Source organism: Mixophyes fleayi, chromosome 2 (assembly GCF_038048845.1).
Source record: "Mixophyes fleayi isolate aMixFle1 chromosome 2, aMixFle1.hap1, whole genome shotgun sequence".
Taxonomy (NCBI): Eukaryota; Metazoa; Chordata; class Amphibia; order Anura; family Limnodynastidae; genus Mixophyes; species Mixophyes fleayi.
The window spans coordinates 290114055-290135038 of NC_134403.1; the positions used below are offsets into that span (position 1 = coordinate 290114055).

General features: G+C 41.5%; 1 protein-coding gene across 5 annotated transcripts; it reads right to left on the reverse strand.

The window, feature by feature from the left end:
* Nucleotides 1-3411: 3411 nt before the first annotated feature.
* CCDC181 (coiled-coil domain containing 181) lies at nt 3412-19510 on the reverse strand. 5 transcript variants are annotated; one of them, XM_075196371.1, is made up of 6 exons: nt 19198-19334; nt 16786-16925; nt 15297-16139; nt 13719-13865; nt 11809-11960; nt 3412-3578 (listed from the first exon to the last, which is right to left on the reverse strand). In XM_075196371.1, the coding sequence occupies exons 1-6, from the start codon at nt 19208-19210 to the stop codon at nt 3503-3505; spliced, it is 1371 nt and encodes a 456-aa protein (XP_075052472.1). In that variant the 5' UTR covers nt 19211-19334; the 3' UTR covers nt 3412-3502. The 5 variants fall into 5 exon arrangements, with proteins under 5 accessions (XP_075052472.1, XP_075052473.1, XP_075052470.1 ...); XM_075196372.1 differs by lacking the exons at nt 3412-3578; nt 19198-19334 and adding exons at nt 3865-4513; nt 19342-19510; XM_075196369.1 differs by lacking the exons at nt 3412-3578; nt 19198-19334 and adding exons at nt 3865-4513; nt 19357-19437.
* Between the last annotated feature and the right edge of the window lie 1474 nt (nt 19511-20984).

The following is a 20984-nucleotide window of genomic DNA, read 5'->3' on the forward strand; positions in this document are numbered from 1 at the left end:
AGGCGACACAGGCCTGCATTGCCTGTCTTCTTTGGGGATCTCGGGGTAGAGAGGTTACAAAGAAACGCTGCGGTATTGGTCCCATCAGGTCTATCATGTACCCTCTTGAAATAATGCCCAGAATCCAAGGTTCTTGGGATGACGCTGCCCACTGTTCCTGAAAAAGAGACAGACGTCCCTCCACCAGTGCCACCTCCTGGGGAATAGGGGGCAGTCAGGACGCAGGCTTCTCCTGAGTCTTGGAGGCCTGGCACCTAGCTGCAAACGAGGACCTGCCTCTGACAGACGAGCCTCAGGAATTCGGTTGTCTACCCTTAAATGACTGCCCTCTGGGCAAGGATGTACCCCGAAAGGACTGACGAAAGGAACTAAACCGTGAGGTCCGACTTCTACCAGAGAAAACCGGCAAAGAGGTGCTCTTGCCCCCCGTTGCCTGGGAAATCATGTTATCTAACTCCGGGCCGAACAGACTTGCTGCCGAAAAAGGAATGAATTCCATAGATTTCTTTGACTCAGAATCCCCTTCCCAGGATTTCAGCCATAATGTTCTTCTAGCTGAAACAGACGCAGCCTGAATAGAGGACACAGAAGCTGAGCTCTGAGCCACCTCATAAATATACCCTGACACCTCCTTTAAATGTAATGCCAGGGTAATTAACTCTGGGTCCTGTAAGGACTGTGCCAGTTGCTCTGCCCATGCTTCCATGGCTTTGGCAACCCAAGCTGAAGCAAACGTGGGTCTAAAGGAAGAACCTGCTGCTACAAATATAGATTTTAACTGGGATTCCACTCTGCGGTCAGTGGTATCTTGCAGAGTTGCTGAGCCCGGGGCCGGAAGAGAGTATGACGGGCCAAACAGGCTACAGGAGTATCTACTTTCGGAATTTCCTCCCAGCGAGCCACGTCCTCTTCCTGTAACGGATAATGGGAAGAGAACCTCTTTAGAACAGAAAACTTTTTAATCAGGCTGTTTCCAGGCTCCCTCAGCAATATCTCTGAGTGCTGTAGAAGGGGGAAAACGAATAACCTTCCTTTTGGCCTTTTTAAAGAGACTTCTGTCTCTAGGACTAGGATCCTCCATTTCTGGGAGGTCCAACGCTTGCCTCCCGGCTAAAACCAAATCGTCAATAAATTGATATTTAGTGACTTCTTCCTGTTCCGAGGATGGAACCTAGTCAGAATCCATATTTGATTTTGTTTCCTCTTCTGAAAGTCCCTCTGAATCAGAAAGGGCCATGAAAGGATTAGCGGATCTGAGGCGCTTTCTTTTAGCTGGGGGCAGGTTTGGGGATTCAAGTAACTGGTTAAGTTTATCCAAACCCTTAATAAATGCTGAGGACCATGCCGGTTCTGTAGGTACAAGCGGATGGTCCATAAGCAAAGAGGAAGGTCCTGCTATAGCCGTTTCTGTAGAAACGGTGGCAGCAGGGAGCCCCACAGGGGTAATAGCATTATTAGTCACAGACGCTGTCACACTAGACCACAATTGATTAGATTGGGAGACCATCTGTGCCAAAGAGGAAACCGACTGTGTCCGGGAAGCTACCCAGGCCGGTTCCTCCGTCAGTGGGGCTGGGTTTGCGCAGAGGGGACCTCTCCTTCACAGGCTGAGCAGAGCGCCAACGGGTCTTTCTGCCCATTAGGTAATTTAACTTTACATCTAGAACATGTAAAATATTTTTCCATAGGGCCTTTTCCCTTTTCTGTCATTTTAAAAAGGAAAAGCACACCAAACACACTTAGATAAGAGAGATATTTTGAGAGAGACTATTGTGTAATAAAAGCTGTACTTGTATGTGTGTAACAATGAAAAGATATATGTGCAAGCAATAAGATTTTAACAATCCTACTAGCCTCCCTCCTGTAACTACATAAACAGTCAGTAAATGGTTAAAGAAAGGGTTTTTGATACTTAGCCAAAAGGGCCACTCAGGGGAGTCCAACAGCAGTGTCCTGGTGTCTGCTCCCTTGGAGATAAGTTCCTTCCCGGGCTTCTGTTTGGCGCCAGAGTCCGGACTGTACCATCTGTGCTGAGAGCAGGGGAGCTCTTGTAATAGTTCCCCCTCTGCAGCTTTCTGTCTCTCCTTTTATTTTTTTTAAAAAGGAACTTTATCGATGTATCTGGCAGAGTTATGGAGGCCTCTTAGAGGTCTCCTGCAGCGTTAGTACCCCGATGCCCCCTCCTATTCACCTGAGGGGGGATCTTGGTATGGCCCCGTTTTCCTCCTCCTTCTTTCTGTACCTCCGCGATCCGTAGAAACAAATCATGGCCGCCGGCGAGGTGATGCGATAGGCGGCGCTCTATGCCTAATGGCAGCGCCGGTTATCGTGGAGCCTCTTAGAGTGACAGCGGTCTGGTGAGACCGCTTGTCACTCTATCCTGTGACCGTTAATGCTCTGCCATTGAGAGCAGTCTGCTCTCTCTGACAGAGTCCTGTCACCGCTGCCCAGTTTCTGTGAGTGTGTTCTCTATATGTAGAACACACTCCCAGCTCTGCCCTAAACTAACTGAACTGTAAAAATTAAAGAAAAAATTAAAGTTATATATAAAAATAAATCAAATAAATGACTAGCTATTTCTAATAAGCCCAACACCTTTGGGCACCTAGAAAAAACTGAGGAGGAAGAGGCAGGGAAATTGTAGAGGGGAGGGGTTTGTCAGCAGTGCTAAAGATTAACTAGCTAGGTGCCAACTCCCATGCTCCCCTCCACAACCTATGGTAAGCAGTGTCCCCCAGACTGGATGAAAGAGAAATAGCATTTTATTCACTTTCAATTGATATACGATATTATCTAGTGTCGTCAGCATTGACACTAAAAAGTTACCTTTATTTAAAAGACCACTAAACCTAATATACAAATTGTCTTGTATAAAATAGTCACTGATCACATTCCTCTATATATGAAAAAGTCCAGATACCTTGACAATACTTTAAATATTTCACATTTGCAGCACAGCCGAAGGACACTATTGTTCTCTGTTATCAGGCACTTCTGCAAAGGGAATATAAGAGAGGCTGGGGTACTTATTAACTCTAGAGACGCCTCTGTAACTCACCTGCAGCTTGCTGCTTCCACTTTTTCATTTCTCAGAGCAGGAGATTTTTCAGGAACCTTCTTGAATACCCTAACCTGTATTTTCTAACACTAACATCACAAAGGGTATTTTTAAGGGGACTTTCAGTTGAAAAGTGGTGTTTTTATGGTGCTAAATACAAAACACATTGACAAGCGACATTTCTTTGTATTGGTTATGAGACATGCGTTCTCCTCTTGTGACTTTTGTGTTTGATTAATGTGCACCAATTGCTGTACATTTCTGAAATACACTTTTCAAAAAAATTAGGGTATCATACAAGGAGACTCCATTATCACATTGTACTGTACGATAGTGAACCATTACAACACCAGAACAAACTACAGCTTTTATTTAATGAAGCTTTCAAGCCTCAAATATATTGTCTGTTTTCATGTTTTTTCTTTTTTTTTTATCACAAAGTCTTCACACTGACTTGCAAAAAAACATAAATAGTAAGCACACGTGCAGCTTCGTCAGAATGCTGTAAAAACTAGATGATCTGAAATAAAAAACAAACAAACAAAAAAAACACAAAATGAAAATTAAACTATACTAAACATAGGCTATAAAATATTATTAGCAATATATTTGTTTTAGATGCTTTTTTTTTTATATTGGCAATAATGCAGAATGAAAAACCTTAAAAGTAGAATGTATTTATGTTAGTTGTTTTCTGTTTTTTTTTCTAGACTTGAGTTCTATAGGTAAAAGACCAAACTGTGTGAAATTAGTCTCCTAATATTATAACACACAGCCACTTATGGACCCTACATGTGATAATGTAATAATGACCCATGGTCATGTGCCAAAATTACCTGTGCAGCTTAGGCCATATAGTGGCACTGATATTATTGCACTGTATGGACAAATGCAGTCTGTGTATCTTTAAATAACAATAAACTCACATAATTTTTTTTTAAATATAATACAATAACTCATCAACTTTTAAAATTTGAATTTCTACTTGTAGTCTGAAAATTAAGATAACATTGCCGTTTTTGTTAAGATAAAGTAGGATGTTAGATGTCATTAAAGCTGCTTAAGAACAAGTCATTTTTCTGGCTACAACATAACTTGTGAATCTTACTCGATTAGCCAGTATAGCACAGTGTTCATTGTTATTTTCATCAGTTGTGAGTCACAGAAAAAAATATAATATTATAAAAGAAAAAACGGAAGAGTATAGCTTTTTTTTTGTAAATCATTTTGATGTCATTTATATACGTATTAAGCATTGTTGCTGTCTGACGATGACAACTATTTAAAGACAATTTATTTTAACGGTCCATGTAGCAGAATGGCTTGGATTCCGATATATTGTACAGCAAATTGTGTATTTGCTTCCTTCTTCTTGCTTCTAGCAAAAGTTTTCTAGCTCTCTCCATAGCAGCTTGATGTTCGGCACGTTTTTGTTTTCTCTTCAGTGTTAACCACCTACAAAAAGATTGTCAAACGTATAGTAACATGGTATCGTTTCTGTAGGTCCCACAACACAAAGCAATTTGATTGTTATTGTGATGCTGACTGGAAGGAGGTGTACTGCACCCAAAAACACACAGAGCAAGGCGGATGAAACATTTCTTTTTCTTTTTTTTCCAAAACTTTTTATTTTTAACAAACATGAATCATAATATTAACATTACATTTTAATTTTAAGGAACGTGTCTTTGAATGCATGTGTGTATTGCCCAACGGGGACTGGAATCTGATAAAATATAGGAAGTGAATGTATGAACTTAGGGGTTCAATAAATCAAGCTGCGAGTTTCCAGTGGGTTTGAAAAGTGGAGGTGTTGCCTGTAGCAACCAATTAGATTCTAGCTATCATTTGTAGAATGTACTAAATAAATGATAACTAGAATCTGATTGGTTGCTATAGGCAACACCTCCGCTTTTCAATCCCGCTGGAAACTCGCAGCTTGATACATTTACCCTATAGAGTTGCGTTTGACACAACAATCTTAATGATTTATTGAATTCTGAATTATTTTGATAGAAGCCCACTACTCTGTTGTGCTAGAGGACCCTGCAGATCTGCCAGCTGCTCTTCCATGTCTGTGGTGCTGGACTATAATTTCACAGTCTGAGGAGCAGAAGTTGTCTTCCCCACCTCCCAACTGGTAACTTAAGAAGCAGCACGGGTGTCACTTCCGAGGTGCCACCTATTGCACCCACAGAGCTTCCAACCACCCCTGACAATAAGCTACTCTGAACCTAGTCAAACATACATTGAAAATGGGCACAACCCGACAAGAAGGATTGAAGTATAAATGCAAGAGATGCTTAATTCTCAATTAAACACACATGATTGTAGCCATGTAAAATGTACTGTACCCAGAAAACAAATAAGTTCAATATATATATATATATATATATATATATATATATATATATATATATATATATATATATATATATATATATATATATATAGATTTGCTGACTTACATCACTTTTTTTTTAATACTTTTTTAACTCAAAAAATGAAAATGTATTTTAAATCTCTATGTATATGGTGTTGAGTATATTGTAAAGTGGTCAGTACCAGGTTGTATATTGTGAGAGTAAAAAATTCCAGCGATGCTCATTTTTTTTAAATATGCTTTATGTAAACAGGTAATATGTCATTGTGAATAATTTATTTAAGTAAAGTGAGGTGTTCTACCATTTCAGGAAAGAAGAAACAGTAACGTTCACCCTATTCTACTAGGCTGAACAGTAATAAAAAAGAGGATTTATGTACTTACGTTAAATCCGTTTCTCTGATTCCGTCTGGGGGACACTGCTTTACCATGGGTTGTGGAGAGGAGCTGGGAGTTGGCACCTAACTAGTTAACTTTAGTGCTGCTGATAGACCCCTCCCCTCTACAATCCCCCTGCCTCTTCCTGTACAATCCAGTTAGTTTTAAAAAGCCCCAGGAGAAAAAAGGGCAGTCAAACAAGAGCACACAGAAGAATAACAGAAGGGAGGGATCGCAGTGTCCCCCAGACGGAATCAGAGAAACGGATTTAACGTAAGTACATAAATCCTCTTTTCTCTTTCATCCAGTCTGGGGGACACTGCTTTACCATGGGGACGTTCTAAAGCAGCCCCTAAAGGGTGGGACTACTCTGAAAATCCCGCTCGTAAAGCATTACGAGCGAAATCTGCATCTGCTGATGCAAACACATTAAATTGATAAAATTTAGTAAACGTATGGACAGAGGACCAAGTGGCTGCCCTGCAAAGCTGGTCCGCAGAAACACCATTCCTTGCTGCCCAAGACGCCCCAACCGATCTGGTGGAATGGGCTGTGATTCTCTCCGGCACAGGACGGCTAGCCTTTATATAAGCTTGTCTGATGGTAGACGTAATCCATCTTGCAATGGACTGTTTTGAGGCTGGCCAGCCTCTCTTATTAGCGTCATAAAGGACAAATAGAGAGTCTGTACGTCTAATCTGGGAAGTTCTCTTAACATAAATGCGGAGAGCCCTAACCACATCTAACTTTTCCATCGATTGCTGATCCGTATGGGAAGAAGATGAGAAAACCAGGAACTACGATTTCCTGGTTGAGATGAAAAGCCGACACTACTTTTGGTACGAAAGAAGGGAGAGTTCTTAACACCGCTCTGTCCTCGTGGAAAAACAAATATGGTTCCCTACAGGACAGAGCTCCTAATTCGGAAACTCCAAGAGCAGAAGCGATAGCCAAAAGAAAGAGGACCTTCCAGGTCAACCACTTTAAGTCTGCCTTACTCAAAGGTTCAAAGGGGGGGCCCTTGAGCATCTCTAGGACCATGTTGAGATCCCATGGAGCAGTAGGAGGGACATAGGGAGGTTGGATATGTAAGACTCCCTGGAAAAAAGTCCTAATGTCTGGCAATTCGGCTAATTTCTTATGAAAAAATACAGAAAGTGCCGAAACCTGGACCTTTAGGGAACCTAGCCTAAGGCCTGCTTCCAGGCCATTTTGAATGAAGGCTAATAGACAGGAAAGCTGAAAAGAGGACGAGTGTAACATCCTATTTTCGCACCATCTAATGTAGGCCTTCCAAATCCGGTGATAGATTCGAGAAGAAACAGGCTTCCTGGCTCGCATCAGAGTCTGAATTACACTGGGCGAAAAACCTCTAGCCTTCCAGAGGCTGGCTTCAACAGCCATGCCGTTAAATTGAGCTGAGGTACATTCTGGAAATGGAATGGACCTTGCAGAAGCAGGTCGATTCGATACGGAAGGCGGAACCCCGGCCCTTCCGCCATAGATATGATGTCTGCGTACCACACTCGGCGCGGCCAAGAGGGAGCGACTAGAATTACTGGCAGAAGGCCCTGCCGAACTCGTCTGAGTACTCGAGGAAGCATGGGAATTGGGGGAAACAGGTATCCCAACCTGAATTCCCATGACATCGTCAAAACGTTCACTGCCGCCGCTAAGGGATCCCTTGACCTTGCGCAAAACTTGTGGACCTTCCGGTTGTGTCTGGAGGCCATGAGGTCTATGTCCGGAAGACCCCACCTGAGAACCAGAGACTGGAAGACATCCGGGTGTAGAGACCACTCCCCCGGCATCAGCTGGTTTCGACTTAAATAGTCCGCCTCCCAGTTTTATATTCCTGGAATGAAAACCGCCGATATTGCTGGGACATATTGCTCTGCCCAAACAAATATTTGGGCTGCAATCTCCATAGCCGCTGCACTCCTGGTTCCTCCTTGTCTGTTGACATATGCCACGGCCGTGGCATTGTCGGACTGAATTCTGACCGGTTGGCCCTGAAGAAAAGACTGGGCTCCCCGGAGAGCCAAGAGAATGGCCTTCAATTCCAAAACATTTATCGGTAGAGTTGATTCCTGAGGCGACAAAATTCCCTGGAGTCGGAGGTGAAGGATTACCGCCCCCCAACCCTTCAGGCTGGCGTCTGTCGTGGCTATGATCCATGACCATTGTGCGAAGGATTTTCCCACGCTCATGTTGTGCGGACACATCCACCACTGAAGAGATTCTCTCGCTTTCTGAGATAGAGAGATCTTTTGACTTTTCAGGTGTAGGTGTGACCCTGACCACTTCGATAGCAGATCCCATTGGAAACATCGAGAATGGGCTCGTCCGAAGGGAATGGTCTCGAAAGAGGCCACCATCTTTCCGAGTAGCCTCATGCACAAGTGCATTGAGGGGCTGGGGTAAGACAAAACCTGGGAGGTTACCGACTGAATAGAGGAGATTTTCTCTGCTGGGAGAAACACTCTTTGCCTCCTGGTGTCCATGATGAGTCCCAGGAATACCATGCGCTGACACGGGATCAACTGGGATTTCTTTGAATTTATTAGCCAACCGTGGCCCTCGAGAACTGCCTGGGTGAGGGACAGGTGATAACGCAGGCAACCTTCTGAGGAAGCCTTGACGAGTAGGTCGTCCAAGTAAGGAACGACCTGAACTCCCTGCAGGTGAAGACATGCTGCCATAACTGACATAATCTTCGTGAAGACCCTTGGCGCAGTTGAGAGGCCAAAGGGGAGGGCCCGAAACTGATAGTGAGCAGATCCTACCGAGAATCTGAGGAGAGACTGGTGGTGGATCCAGATGGGAATGTGGAGATAAGCGTCCTTTATATCTATGGACGCCATGAACTGATTTATCTCTAGGCCGTTTATTACTGACCTCAGAGATTCCATCCGAAATTTGTCCACCCTTAAGTGAACATTGAGGCCCTTTAAGTTTAGGATGGGCCGAAAGGAGCCGTCCGGCTTCTTGACTAGGAACAGGTTTGAATAAAAACCCCTTCCTTTCTGCCCATCTGGCACTCTGCACATGACCTGCTGGAGTAAAAAAGAAGCAACACAATCCTGTATAGCCCGTCTTTTTAAAAGATCCTGAGGTAGCGGGGTCTGGAAGAAACGCTGTGGAGCCGGGCCCAATAGGTCTATTCTGTACCCCTCTGAAATGATTTTCCGAATCCAAGGATCTTGGGAAGACGCTGTCCACTGTTTCTGAAACAGGGACAGACGTCCTCCCACTGGCGCCCCCTGTAGAACAGGTTGGTTGTCAGGACGCAGGCTTTTCCTGGGTCTTAGCGGCCTGGCGCTTGGAAGTAAACGAGGATCTTCCCCTAGAGGAGGAGCCTCGGGAATTAGATTGCCTTCCTCTGAAGGACTGACCCCTTTGGAAGGAGGTCCCTCGAAAGGGCTGTCGAAAGGAGCTATTCCTCTGAGCGCGGCTTCCGTTAGCGTATACTGGCAAAGAAGTGCTTTTGCCCCCCCGTAGCCTGGGAAATGAGGGTATCCAATTCCGGGCCGAATAAGCCCGCTGCAGAAAAGGGGATGGTTTCAACGGACCGCTTTGACTCTGCATCACCTTCCCAGGATTTCAGCCATAGTGTTCTCCTTGCTGAAATGGAGGCCGCCTGAATGGCAGAGGAAACCGCCGCTGAATTCTGGGCCGCCTCATAGAGATACCCCGAAGCTTCCTTTAAATGCAAAGCAAGGGGAAGGAGCTCGGAGTCCTGTAAAGCTTGTGCCAGCTGGTCTGCCCATGCTTCCATGGCTTTTGCTACCCAGGCTGAAGCAAATGCGGGTCTAAAGCCAGAACCCGCAGCCGCAAATATTGATTTGAGCTGGGATTCTACCTTACGGTCATTGGCGTCTGGAAGAGACGCTGAACCCGGGGCTGGGAGTAGAGTATGTTTAGCCAGGCGAGCAATAGGAATGTCTACCTTGGGAATACTCTCCCAGCGAGTCGCCTCTTCCTCCAGAAGAGGATACAAAGAGGTGAACCTTTTGGGAATGAAAAACCTTTTCTCAGGTTGTTTCCAAGCCCCTTCAGCAATCTCTCTGAGTTTTGCAGAAGGAGGGAAACGGTTGTTTTTTCTTTTGGCCTTTTTAAACAGACTTCTGTCCCTGGGGGAAACCTCCTCCGGCTCTGGGAAGTCCAGCGCCTGTCTAACCGCTAAAACCAAATCATTAACAAATTGGTTTCTAGGGTACACTCCTGCTCTGAGGAATGACTATGGTCAGCATCCGAATAGATTTCCCCTTCTTCCTCAGACTCTTCCTCCGAATCTGAAAGGACCACAAGGGGATTTACCTCTCTAAGCCTCCTTCTCTTAGCAGGCGGGGCATTAGAGGAATCTAGCAACTGGTTAAGCTTGTTTAATCCCTTAAAAAAGGCTGTAGACCACGCCGGGTCTGTATTAGCAGGGGCTGGGTCAGCCTGTGATGTGGAAGTTCCCGGCAAACTCGATCCACTAAGAAAGCCTGGGGGACTGACTACGTATTAGTATTGCTAGGCACCGAAGTTGCCACAGTTGATAGCAACTGATTTGATTGAAAAACCATTTGTGCTAGGGAGGTAACCGACTGTGTTAGGGAGGTTACCCAGGCCGGTTCCTCAGACGAAGGGGCTGTAATCTGCTGGCTTTGCACAGAGGGGGCCCCTGCTTCGCATGCAGCGCAGAGCGCCAAAGGGTCCTTCTGCCCACACGGTAATTTAACATGACATTTAAAACAAGTGAAATATTTTGCCATAGGGCCCTTTCCCTTATCTGTCATTTTATATAAAGGAAGGCACACCAATCACGCAAAATCAATCTAGCTGAATATACAGATAGAGATAAAGGAAGAGAGAGAGAGAGAGAGAGAGAGAGTAAAATATTAAAAGAACAGAGTAAATTACAAGTAATCAACTAATGTCTTTGAAAAAGTTGTACTTGAATATTTTAAACACCATAAATATTTTAGGCTAGCAGGAGACTATAATGTAAACATGCTAAGCCAGTAATAAAACAACAAATATGTGTTTAAATAAGCTTGTACTTAGCCCAAGGGCCACCAAGACAGGGAGAAGTCCAACAGCAGTCTGTGCTCTCTTTCAGCTCTGTTCCTGTTCCCGGGCTTCTGCTTTGGCGCCAGAACCCTGGGACAGTCCATCTCTCTCTTTCTCTGTAGGAAGGGGGGGGAACTCTATGTTTTAGCTCCCCCCTCTTCCCTGATGCCGATGTTCCTGCTTGAAAATCCATAGGAAAAAACGGCTTTTGGTGGCAGATTTGTGGAGACCTCTATTAGTTCCTCTTCCCAGGACAGAGGTCTCCGCAGCGGTACTTTCCGACGCCCCCCTCCTATGTCTGAGGGGGGAATCTTGGTTTAGCCCCCTTCTCCTCGGCGCTGCTGCCGAAATCCAAGATGGCCGCCGCCATTTTCATTATCTGATAACCGGCGCTCTATGCCTGTAATGGCAGCGCCGGTTAACGGGGAGGCTATGGGAGTGCAGCGGTCCATGAGACCGCTTGTCACTCCCTTCAATCAGGCACTTTGTACTTCAGTCCCTGTCAGTGAGAACCGCTGGCTCTCTGCTGACAGGGGAATGCCTGCGCTGCCAAGCTGTGAGTGTGTTCTCTATATTAGAACACACTCCAGCGCTGCCACCTGAAAAAAAGTAAAAAGCAAAAGAAAAAAATAAAATTTCTTAACATTAAACTAAGCACTAATCAAAAAGGCTGCCCAACTCCAGGGCACCTAAAAAAAACCTGGATTGTACAGGAAGAGGCAGGGGGATTGTAGAGGGGAGGGGTCTATCAGCAGCACTAAAGTTAACTAGTTAGGTGCCAACTCCCAGCTCCCCTCCACAACCCATGGTAAAGCAGTGTCCCCCAGACTGGATGAAAGAGAAAAAGTGACTTGTCTATCACAAGGACCACACTTTACCACATGTTCATTGCCTTATACACGTCCCTGTATGTGCACTGACTAGTACTTACTGTGCAAAAGCGTTTTCTCTCTCTTGTTTGTCAAAGAGAAGAGTATTACACTCCTGTTTTCTCAGTTCCTCCATCTTCTTTTCTGTCATGTGCTCCTTATGTTTTCTCTGTAGCCAACAAGCAAAAGCTTTTTGTGGCTCTCTCTCCTCACCCTATCAAAGCAACACAGAAATATATTTTTGAAATAACACATTGGTACACAGTACTACCTTACTATGGTCACCTCTTATGGTTTACCACTTCCATCACGTCAAACATGGTTGTAACTGTCATATTAGATGTTATGTGGTTGATGAAACAATCTTGAAGCCCTTTCTGAGTTATTGTAAATGGGAGCACCTTGTGTGTATGTTTGTGGAGACGCTGTTTATTGGCAAACAAATGGACATCATTACGCATGCACCAATGTGTGAAATGTGGTCATGTGTGTGATGACATCATTATGCACACAGCTGCACTGCATGCTGGTAATGCTGACACCTTTAAAAGCCTGAGCCCAGCGATCACACTATCTCTCTGCTCACTTACTCACTGCCAGAAGGATCTCACTCCTCACTCCCACCAGAGATACTAAAGCAACTATATACAAAATATACATATGCTCTGTCTTACTACAGCACATATAAAACAGACACACAAGTCAGAGCAACCCTGAGACAAAGATCTGACCTGATGGACTGGTCCAATCAAAGAGTAAACACAAGATTAAGAGCGTACAGCAAACAGTTGTGTAGTAATTCAGGGAAGTATATTTATATTAGTCTATTGAGATATAGTGATGTATACTGTCCTCTATCAGCAGCTATTTATATAGCGCCACTAATTCTGCAGTGCTGTACAGAGAACGCACTCACATCAGTCCCTGCTCCACTGGAGCTTACAGTCTAAATTCCCTAACATACTGTACATACACAGAGAGAGACTATGATCAATTTGTTAGCAACCATTTAACCTACCAGTATGGTGTGGAGTGTGGGAGGAAACTGGAGCACCCGGAGGAAAACCTACACAAACATGGGGAGAACATACAAACTCCACACAGATAAGGCCATGGTTGGGAATTGAACTCATGACCCCAGTGCTGTGAGGCAGAAGTGCTGACCACTAAGCCACCGTGCTGCTCTATATAATCAGTCTCCATAATTGCTGAAGAGGAAAATCATAAACTTCATAAATCAACAAAAATGCAGTTTGGGTCTACTAGGAACTGTAGTGCTTCATTTAAAGACCTCTTTCCAAGTTTCTCTTGCCTCCCTTCTTTTCCTCTTTACTTGCATCCCCTACTTTATCTTCCATCCCTATCTCTGGCTCCCTTTATCTTTTATTCTTGGTCCATTCCAATCCTTTTTCCTAAGGGTTTTGCCTATTACCCTTGGCTCCTACAAGATTTAGTTTTTACTTTCCCTTTCTCTCTCCAGGTATTACTTCACTTTTTAATGCAAGATAATTTATGTTAATCAGATTGGCTCATATGCTGCAATTGTGCAGGTAATTGGTTTTGTGTTATGCTATAAACACCATATCCACAAAGCATCTAAGTTGTTCTGACTTGTACCCAGATGCTGACAACTATATGGATATGTCAAGATTAGTTATGAAATACTATATATACATAGTAAATGCTAAATAGGCTCTATTATATCTGTTAAAACATAAATACACTTACACATTTTTTATAAGTAGTCATAAGAACATTGTATGTTTTATTCTTTACAGAGAGCTGCATTTCTCTGCATGTCCATTTACTAACATTAGTGAAAGCTGCTGCATCCTGATTCCTCAGCTAAAACAAAATATCAGCTTCAAATTAAACAGTGCCCCTAGTGGCCAGACTATAGATTGAAAATAGTATAACCAGTTTGTCATTAACAACCAATGTGTAAATAATGCTGATGAGATGGACAACTTACAAGCGTGCTGGTTTCCTCTAGCCCCTTTGCCAGCTTGATTCTCTTTTCTTGGATAAGTTGTTCATTTTTCTTTTGTAACCAAATTTTAAATGCCAGCTCATTTTCTCTCTTTTTCTGTTCTTCTTCCTCTTTTTTACGCTCTTCTTCCTTTTTGCAGGACATATTAGTTATGACCACATTGTACATTTTTTAATACATATTTACAGCTACACTTCTAGGAATGGATCAAACAAATTTAAAATGTGTCAGGCACACCTAACATGTGTTATCTGGTCTCCTACTAGACTCCTTACCAAAATAACGAAGGACTAATAATACACTTATCAACAGCTCTATTCAATTCCCTTATATCTAGGTTACGTTCATTTAAAAAAGGGAGACTCATTAAACTAACAAGGATCTCCAGTGGCTAAAAAAAATAATAACAATACAGTTGGTAGCAAGAAACGAACTATGACAAAAAGACAAATCACCATACTGTTCCTCCTGCGGGAACTGTATGAGACGCTGCATGGGTGACATTGGGAACAGAGGGAAGTATCTTTCCTCCCCTGTACTTCCCCTTCTCCCTTTGTGTCACTGTCAGCTTTAGATCATGCAGAGAGCAGGAGTTCATGTACTGGGGAGGGAAATATATATGTATTACCCCTGAAATACAAAATGCTAATTGAATGCAAAGATCTATGTAATAAATACAGTGTAACCTGGAGTAGACGGAGATTTGAGGAGGCCAATTGCATTATTCGAAAAGCAGAAAAGTAATTACCATCTTGCAACTGAGTAAGAGCTATAAAGTCCCATCCTTTTACTTGACTACTCTGCAGCATAGAATGCCAGCAATAAGGAGCTATATCTAGCTAAATAGGTATTTTTGAATCCAGTCAATGATGCTATCGCCAAACAATTTAAAAGGAATCATTTAAAAGATATGGGGTATTACTAAATATTCCTAAATACATGACAGACTGTTGCACACTTAGGCCTGGATCACGGAGCTCGGATCACGGCGGTGGGGGGGTCACGGGGGAATGGAGGCCCCCTTAGCCCAGGGGCCTCCATTCCCTTAATCCGGCACTGTATGGCATATGAAATTTGAAGAGTTACAATATACCATTTTTTATTTTATGTTTAGTGGTACTTACAGATGTTTAGTGGTAGTTACAGATGTTTAGTGGTAGTTACAGATGTTTAGTGGTGCTTACAGCCATACAGCCCAGATTTGGTGGTCTAAAGCCTTCCCAATAAAGATACTTGGCCAGTCAATTGCTGCTATTGCAATCTCATGACCACCAAACTCCCTTATGTTAATAGCAAAATATTTTTTCAAGCTTTTATTTATTACATATTTACAAGTTTACAAGAATGAATGCTGAAAATGCAATTTTGCATTTGCAATTAGCATAAATAATCTACATAGTATTTAGACTTATGTGGTCAAATTAGTAATGTGGATGATGCTTTTTATCATTAGTGGGCTTCATGACCTCACTCAGAAAAATAAAAATATATAAGCTGATATCGTCAAAAGGTGTTAGCATATTATCTATTATGTGGATTGGATATTTACAAGTTTCTTACCTCTTTCTTAAGTTTATCTTGCCTCTCTTGAATCTTTCTGAGTAGCTCTTTTTGCTCAGCAGAAAGGCTGAACGTTGTGCTTCCAGTTGATAAACTTGCAGACTGCACTCTGCGCTGTGGCTTTCCTTTCTGTACAGATCTCATTGCGTTGTTAGCAGAGCTGGGTCGGACTTTAGATTCAGTGGGAGGATGAGGGATAAAGCTATTCACATTATTATCACTGGAAATGTTCTTCTCATCTGCACTGTCCACATTAGCCAAAGGCCCAAACTGATTTGACGGAGTTGGAGATTTTGACATGTCTTTATTTTTATTTATAGGCGGCAGAGAACATTGGTTCTCAATGTCTTTTAAATTGACGAGTTCAAACTTTCCATCTTTCTCGATTAATACTTTTCCATCCTTGGGCTCTTTATCAGTGCCAGCACTTTTATCAGGATTCTCCCTGATGTTTCTTGGAACATCAGAAATATGTAATTGTGAAATACTGTCTAAAACATCTTCTTCTTCTTCACTTCTATGACCTTCAGGAAATTCCATTGGTGGAACTTCCAGATCTACCAAACTGTCCTTGAATTTGAGCTTTCTTTGCCGATTTTCATCTATGGTTTCCATTTCCAATTTCTTGTTAGCTTCTTCGATCTTCTCTGTAATATATCGTTTTGCTTCTTCATCCTCAGTGTTATCTTCCTCATACTCAGAGACAGCGTCCAGTGTGAACTCTGTATCATCATGAACAATCTCTTTGTCACTATTTGGGGACGGGTCACTCTCATCCTTTTCTTTTACTAAAGGTGGTGAGTCAGGATTCAAATCACTGAGCTGTTCCTTAACATTTTGATTCTTAAAAAACAAACAAAAAAAAACAAACACACAATATTCACATAACAAAGATTTTATTACAGTCATCTTAAAATTAAAATGTATGATGTTTACAACCTGGACTAACTTGTAAATATTTTTTTTTTTTTTAATAATGCTCAGTAAATTGCATGACCAAAGGCCATTGTGCATTATTAATGGGTTATTCCCACCAACGTGCGATATGTCATTAAACACTGTCTCAATCCACCTGGAAGAAATGTTAAGGGTTAAAGGAGAGGGATGTCTTGGGGAATAGAACGCTGGATGACCACATTTATGTGGGCTGGACCTGTTGCTAGCCAATGGATTGCTGCATCATTAACATATCATACTTTAGTGTTAATACCTGTGGGAGTTTTATCTAAGTAAGAAAATTACGTTAACCGAAACATGGTTTATTCAAAAGATAAGAAACACATTTTTGGTCTTGGAAACAAAGAAAGCCATTTTCCTAATTTTGACCTCTGTGTGGAGATGCTATTTATTTGTGCGGAAAACATGTCTGTTTACATACAAGGCAATTAAAATAGCAGCTATTTTTGTAAGAAAAAAGTAGTAGCTAAATATTAAACAATGTTGCCATGTCTATAAATAAATTAAAGCAAAATAAATGTTTATGGCCAACCTCGGACCCGGAATCCTTCTCGGAGTCTTCATTTATTAACCAGTCGAGGTCTTTCTCAAAGTCATCTTCATAATCTGGTGCTCCATCAGAATCAGAGTCATCTTTCTTGCTCATTTTTTTAGAAATGTTATTGTGTTCTCCTAACAAATAAATAATATATATTAGAATATGACACAACTGTGAATTTGTGTAGAACAGGCTGTCCTCTAAAAGTAAGCATATGTGCAAGAAGAGCACTTATTAGGGAGGTCACCAAGAGTTGTATGGCAACTTTGATAGAGTTAGATTCTTCCATGGCTGAGACTGGACAAACTATCCTTGAGATAACTATAGACAAATCTGCACTTTATTTGAGATTGGCATAAAGAAAACCATTGTTTAAGAAAGTTCACATGAAATCTCGCCTACAGTGTGCTAGAAAGCATGTGAGAGACCCACATACCAAGTTAAGAATCATTTTATGGACTGACAAGACCAAGATTGAACTTTCTGGACAGATATGTCTGAATTGCTGGTTTAATCACAAAATTAAGAAATGTTAAGGGTTGAAGGGCCTCAGTTGTTTATCGCAAATTTATCACCGCGCATCGTGTCATTGAAAACTATCCCTATTGTGAAGAATGGTGGCGGGAACATAAAGCTATGGGGATGCTTCTGCTTCAGGGGCTGAAAAACTGTCCAAAATAGAGGCCTAAATAGATGGAATATGATACAGACAAATGTTGGAGGAAAGCCTGCTGTATTTTGCAAGAGATCTTGGAAGAATATTTATATTCGAGCTGGACAATGATCTAAATAAGATCGTAATAACGGTAGTAGTTTTTTACGCGCCGGGACTTCCAGAGAATTGAATATGCCCCCATGACTTCAGAAAGTAGCATCAAGGCTTTTGTGTAGAAGTTCATGGGGGGAGCAAAACACAGTGTTAGTGAATTGCTATATAGTGATGGAAAACATTCAGGTGTGCTTTTAGTAAGTTGTAGGTTCGACCTGCTATCAGATCTCGACACTTATCACAGTAATTTTTTTTTACTAAAGAAGTGACATCAGAGTGATAAAGGCAAAGAGCAGCGATGACCCGGCAGTGTTCAGGGCTCTGCAGCAAGAATGGTGAAAAACCATAATGAAGAAAGACTCTTACGAACCTAAAAGCAATGCTACACTGTCCAGCTGCTGAAGATTTACTGATTTAAAATACATGTAAAAAATATTATCTCATTCCTAACCCAGGTTTTCATAAATGTTTTTGTTTGTATTAAACAAGGTGTAACCTTTCTTTTCTTGTCCTAGTTAATATAAACCATAATCTATCTAAAAGATATTTACTTCCTTTCAAATGTACCTAATCAAATAGTTACTTTCCCTGTCCCAAATTAAACTGAGGCTGCTAGGATAAATAAAACAGTTTACAAACAGTGCAGTGATAAGGAGATGGTTGCTTACTTTGTTACTATGGATACAATTATGGGTCAGAATTACTGCAAAAAATACATTAGCCAAGGCATGCATACATAATTTGGATCATGAACTTTAACACATTAAAAAACAAAGTTAATTCAATGTTATCACTCTTTCTTTTTACTATGATGTTAAATGTGTATTTGAATGTTAAATGATCAATTATGTATTTTGATCCTTTTTCTGCATATTTGAGAATTTACCATTGGGTAATCCCAAAATATCTTTACCATTAATTGACTGGAGGCACTGCTTTATTAATATATATGGAGAATATTCTATTCTACCTTGAGAAACAAACATGAGAGATTTATGCAGATACAACAAGAAAGACAGGACAATATTGTGCAGCAGTCTGTGTAATAAAATTGTACTTGCAATAATCTGGTAGTGATGCTGCCTTCTCTGTTACTGCATTTGTGTGCCAGATTTGCAGAAATGTAGCTAAGAGACTATAGTAAGCATACAGTACTTCATAATAGACATCACTGACTCCAGTACATATTACACTGTGTCAAAGACTAACTAGTATGATAATGTTTGGTATAGGTGCAGATCACATATTAGGGAGGAGAGCAAAAGAGCAGAGAAACTTCCAACACTGTAAGCAAAAAATGAACAGCTGGTCTGAGAAATGCAAACAATTCTAAGGCACTTAGGTAATACAAAACTATCTGTTAAGGCAAGACCTGTGTGATTAATTATAATTTCTAGTTATATAGCATTATATCATCTTTGTGATTTGCAGAAGAGGTACAATAACTATTAGTTATCACAAAATACACAGAATATCTAAAAGATTGTCTTTAGTTTTATTGGTTTGTATTTATTTATTTATTATCCCTAGATTAGAAAACTACAATACTTAATATAATGTAATATTTCTTTTGCGCAGTCTATCCACACTCCTAATTTACAGTAATATAGGCGCTGACAGCTGGTACTCACACTCACCCCACAGTCCCATTCCCCGGAGCGGGGGCTGAGCAGACAGCACTGATCTCCCTGGTCACCAGGAGGCTCAGTAGACATTAATGACAGCTGCTATGGTAACGGTGTAAGCTGCCACTTACCCCGCCCCCTGCCCTCAATCCTCACCTGAGATGGCTGTACCTGGAGGTCTGTCTGGAACATATGTCAGAGGGGTCCCGGAGGAGCGACCTCTTAGGACATCCGCCTCCCGGCGACCGTTACTGCTGCCTCGCGCAGCCCGGAGACTCCGCAAAGCTGTCTCGTCACCATGGACACCAGGGCACGTGACGTCACTGACGGTCTCGCGAGAGCCTGTCATGAGAAACAATCTGTGTCTGTGAGGTCAGATGTGAGGATCCTGTGGTCCTCACTCTTCCTGTGCTCATGGTAATATACAGTATTATTTATAATACTGTATATATATATATATATATATATATATATATATATATATATATATATATAGGTATATATATATATATCTATACATATATATATATATATATATATATATATATATATATATATATATATGATATAGATATAGATACACATACATATATATATATATATATATATATATATATATATATATATATATATATATATATATGTATGTCATGTGTGTAAGCAGACTCGGGAAACCAACAGAATATAGATTTCTGTAAAATAATCATAACCATATTCATAATTGCAGGCCTGTCGCTCAAATTTGTTCTGTTATTGTTTGTGAACAAAGATGGGATATATGCCATACTTACTAACTTTCTGCTCTTCAAATCCGGGAGCCTGCGGAGGAGGTGGGCGTAACGGAGGGCGGGGCTCCAAAATGCACATCATTTGACAGCAGGGGCGTGGCCAAACACAGCGATTCACCGGGAATCGCGGCGTTTGGGACTTAGTTCTGCCCACTTCACTAGGAAGTGGGTAGAATTAGGCAGATGCGGGAGATTGCCACACTCGTTCGGAAGACTCGCAAAATGTGGGAGTCTCCCGGACATTCCGGGAGAGTTGGCAAGTATGATATATGCTGAAATCAGCACTGCCCTGGTTATGCCTAAATTTCTTATGACTAAATTCTATAAAATGGAAATGTAATAAAATTCAGCACTGCTGAAAATGCTTTACTACTGGATACTAAGACAGTTTTGGGCAAACTTCCCTGCAACTCCAAAAGATCAGCAAATTACTTTGTTATTTTGCTTTAAACAATAAATAAGTAAATTAGGATTAACCACAAAACATACATATAGGGCCTGATTCTTTTGGGCACGCAAAATTAACTTATTGTTTTTTTAAAACAAGTAATTCTGGGATAAGCGCATTCGTATTGACATTGTAAGCTTGCGAGCAGGGCATTTTCACCTCTTTGTCTGTTTTACCCAGTTTGTTTATTAGTTTACTGTGTTTGTCCCCAATTGTAAAGCGCTACGGAATATGTTGGCGCTATATAAATAAATGATGATTCGTATTTAACTAGAAGCGGATCTGAAGAAATTCGCTTGCCGAATACTGCTATTGGTATGCTCTGCATACACGGCACTTGCTGTATTGAGAGTGACACAACACACTGCAGAATATGTAAAATACATACGTGCAATATAGCGGTGGTAGTCATATTTCCTATGACGAAAATGCTGACAGCAATAACAGTGACAGTAAAATGCCAACACATAAAATAATGACATATAAAAAATGCCTAATGTTAGAAACAGTGAATAAATCCCAAAACAAGAAATACCTATATGTAAGAAATGCCGACACAATAG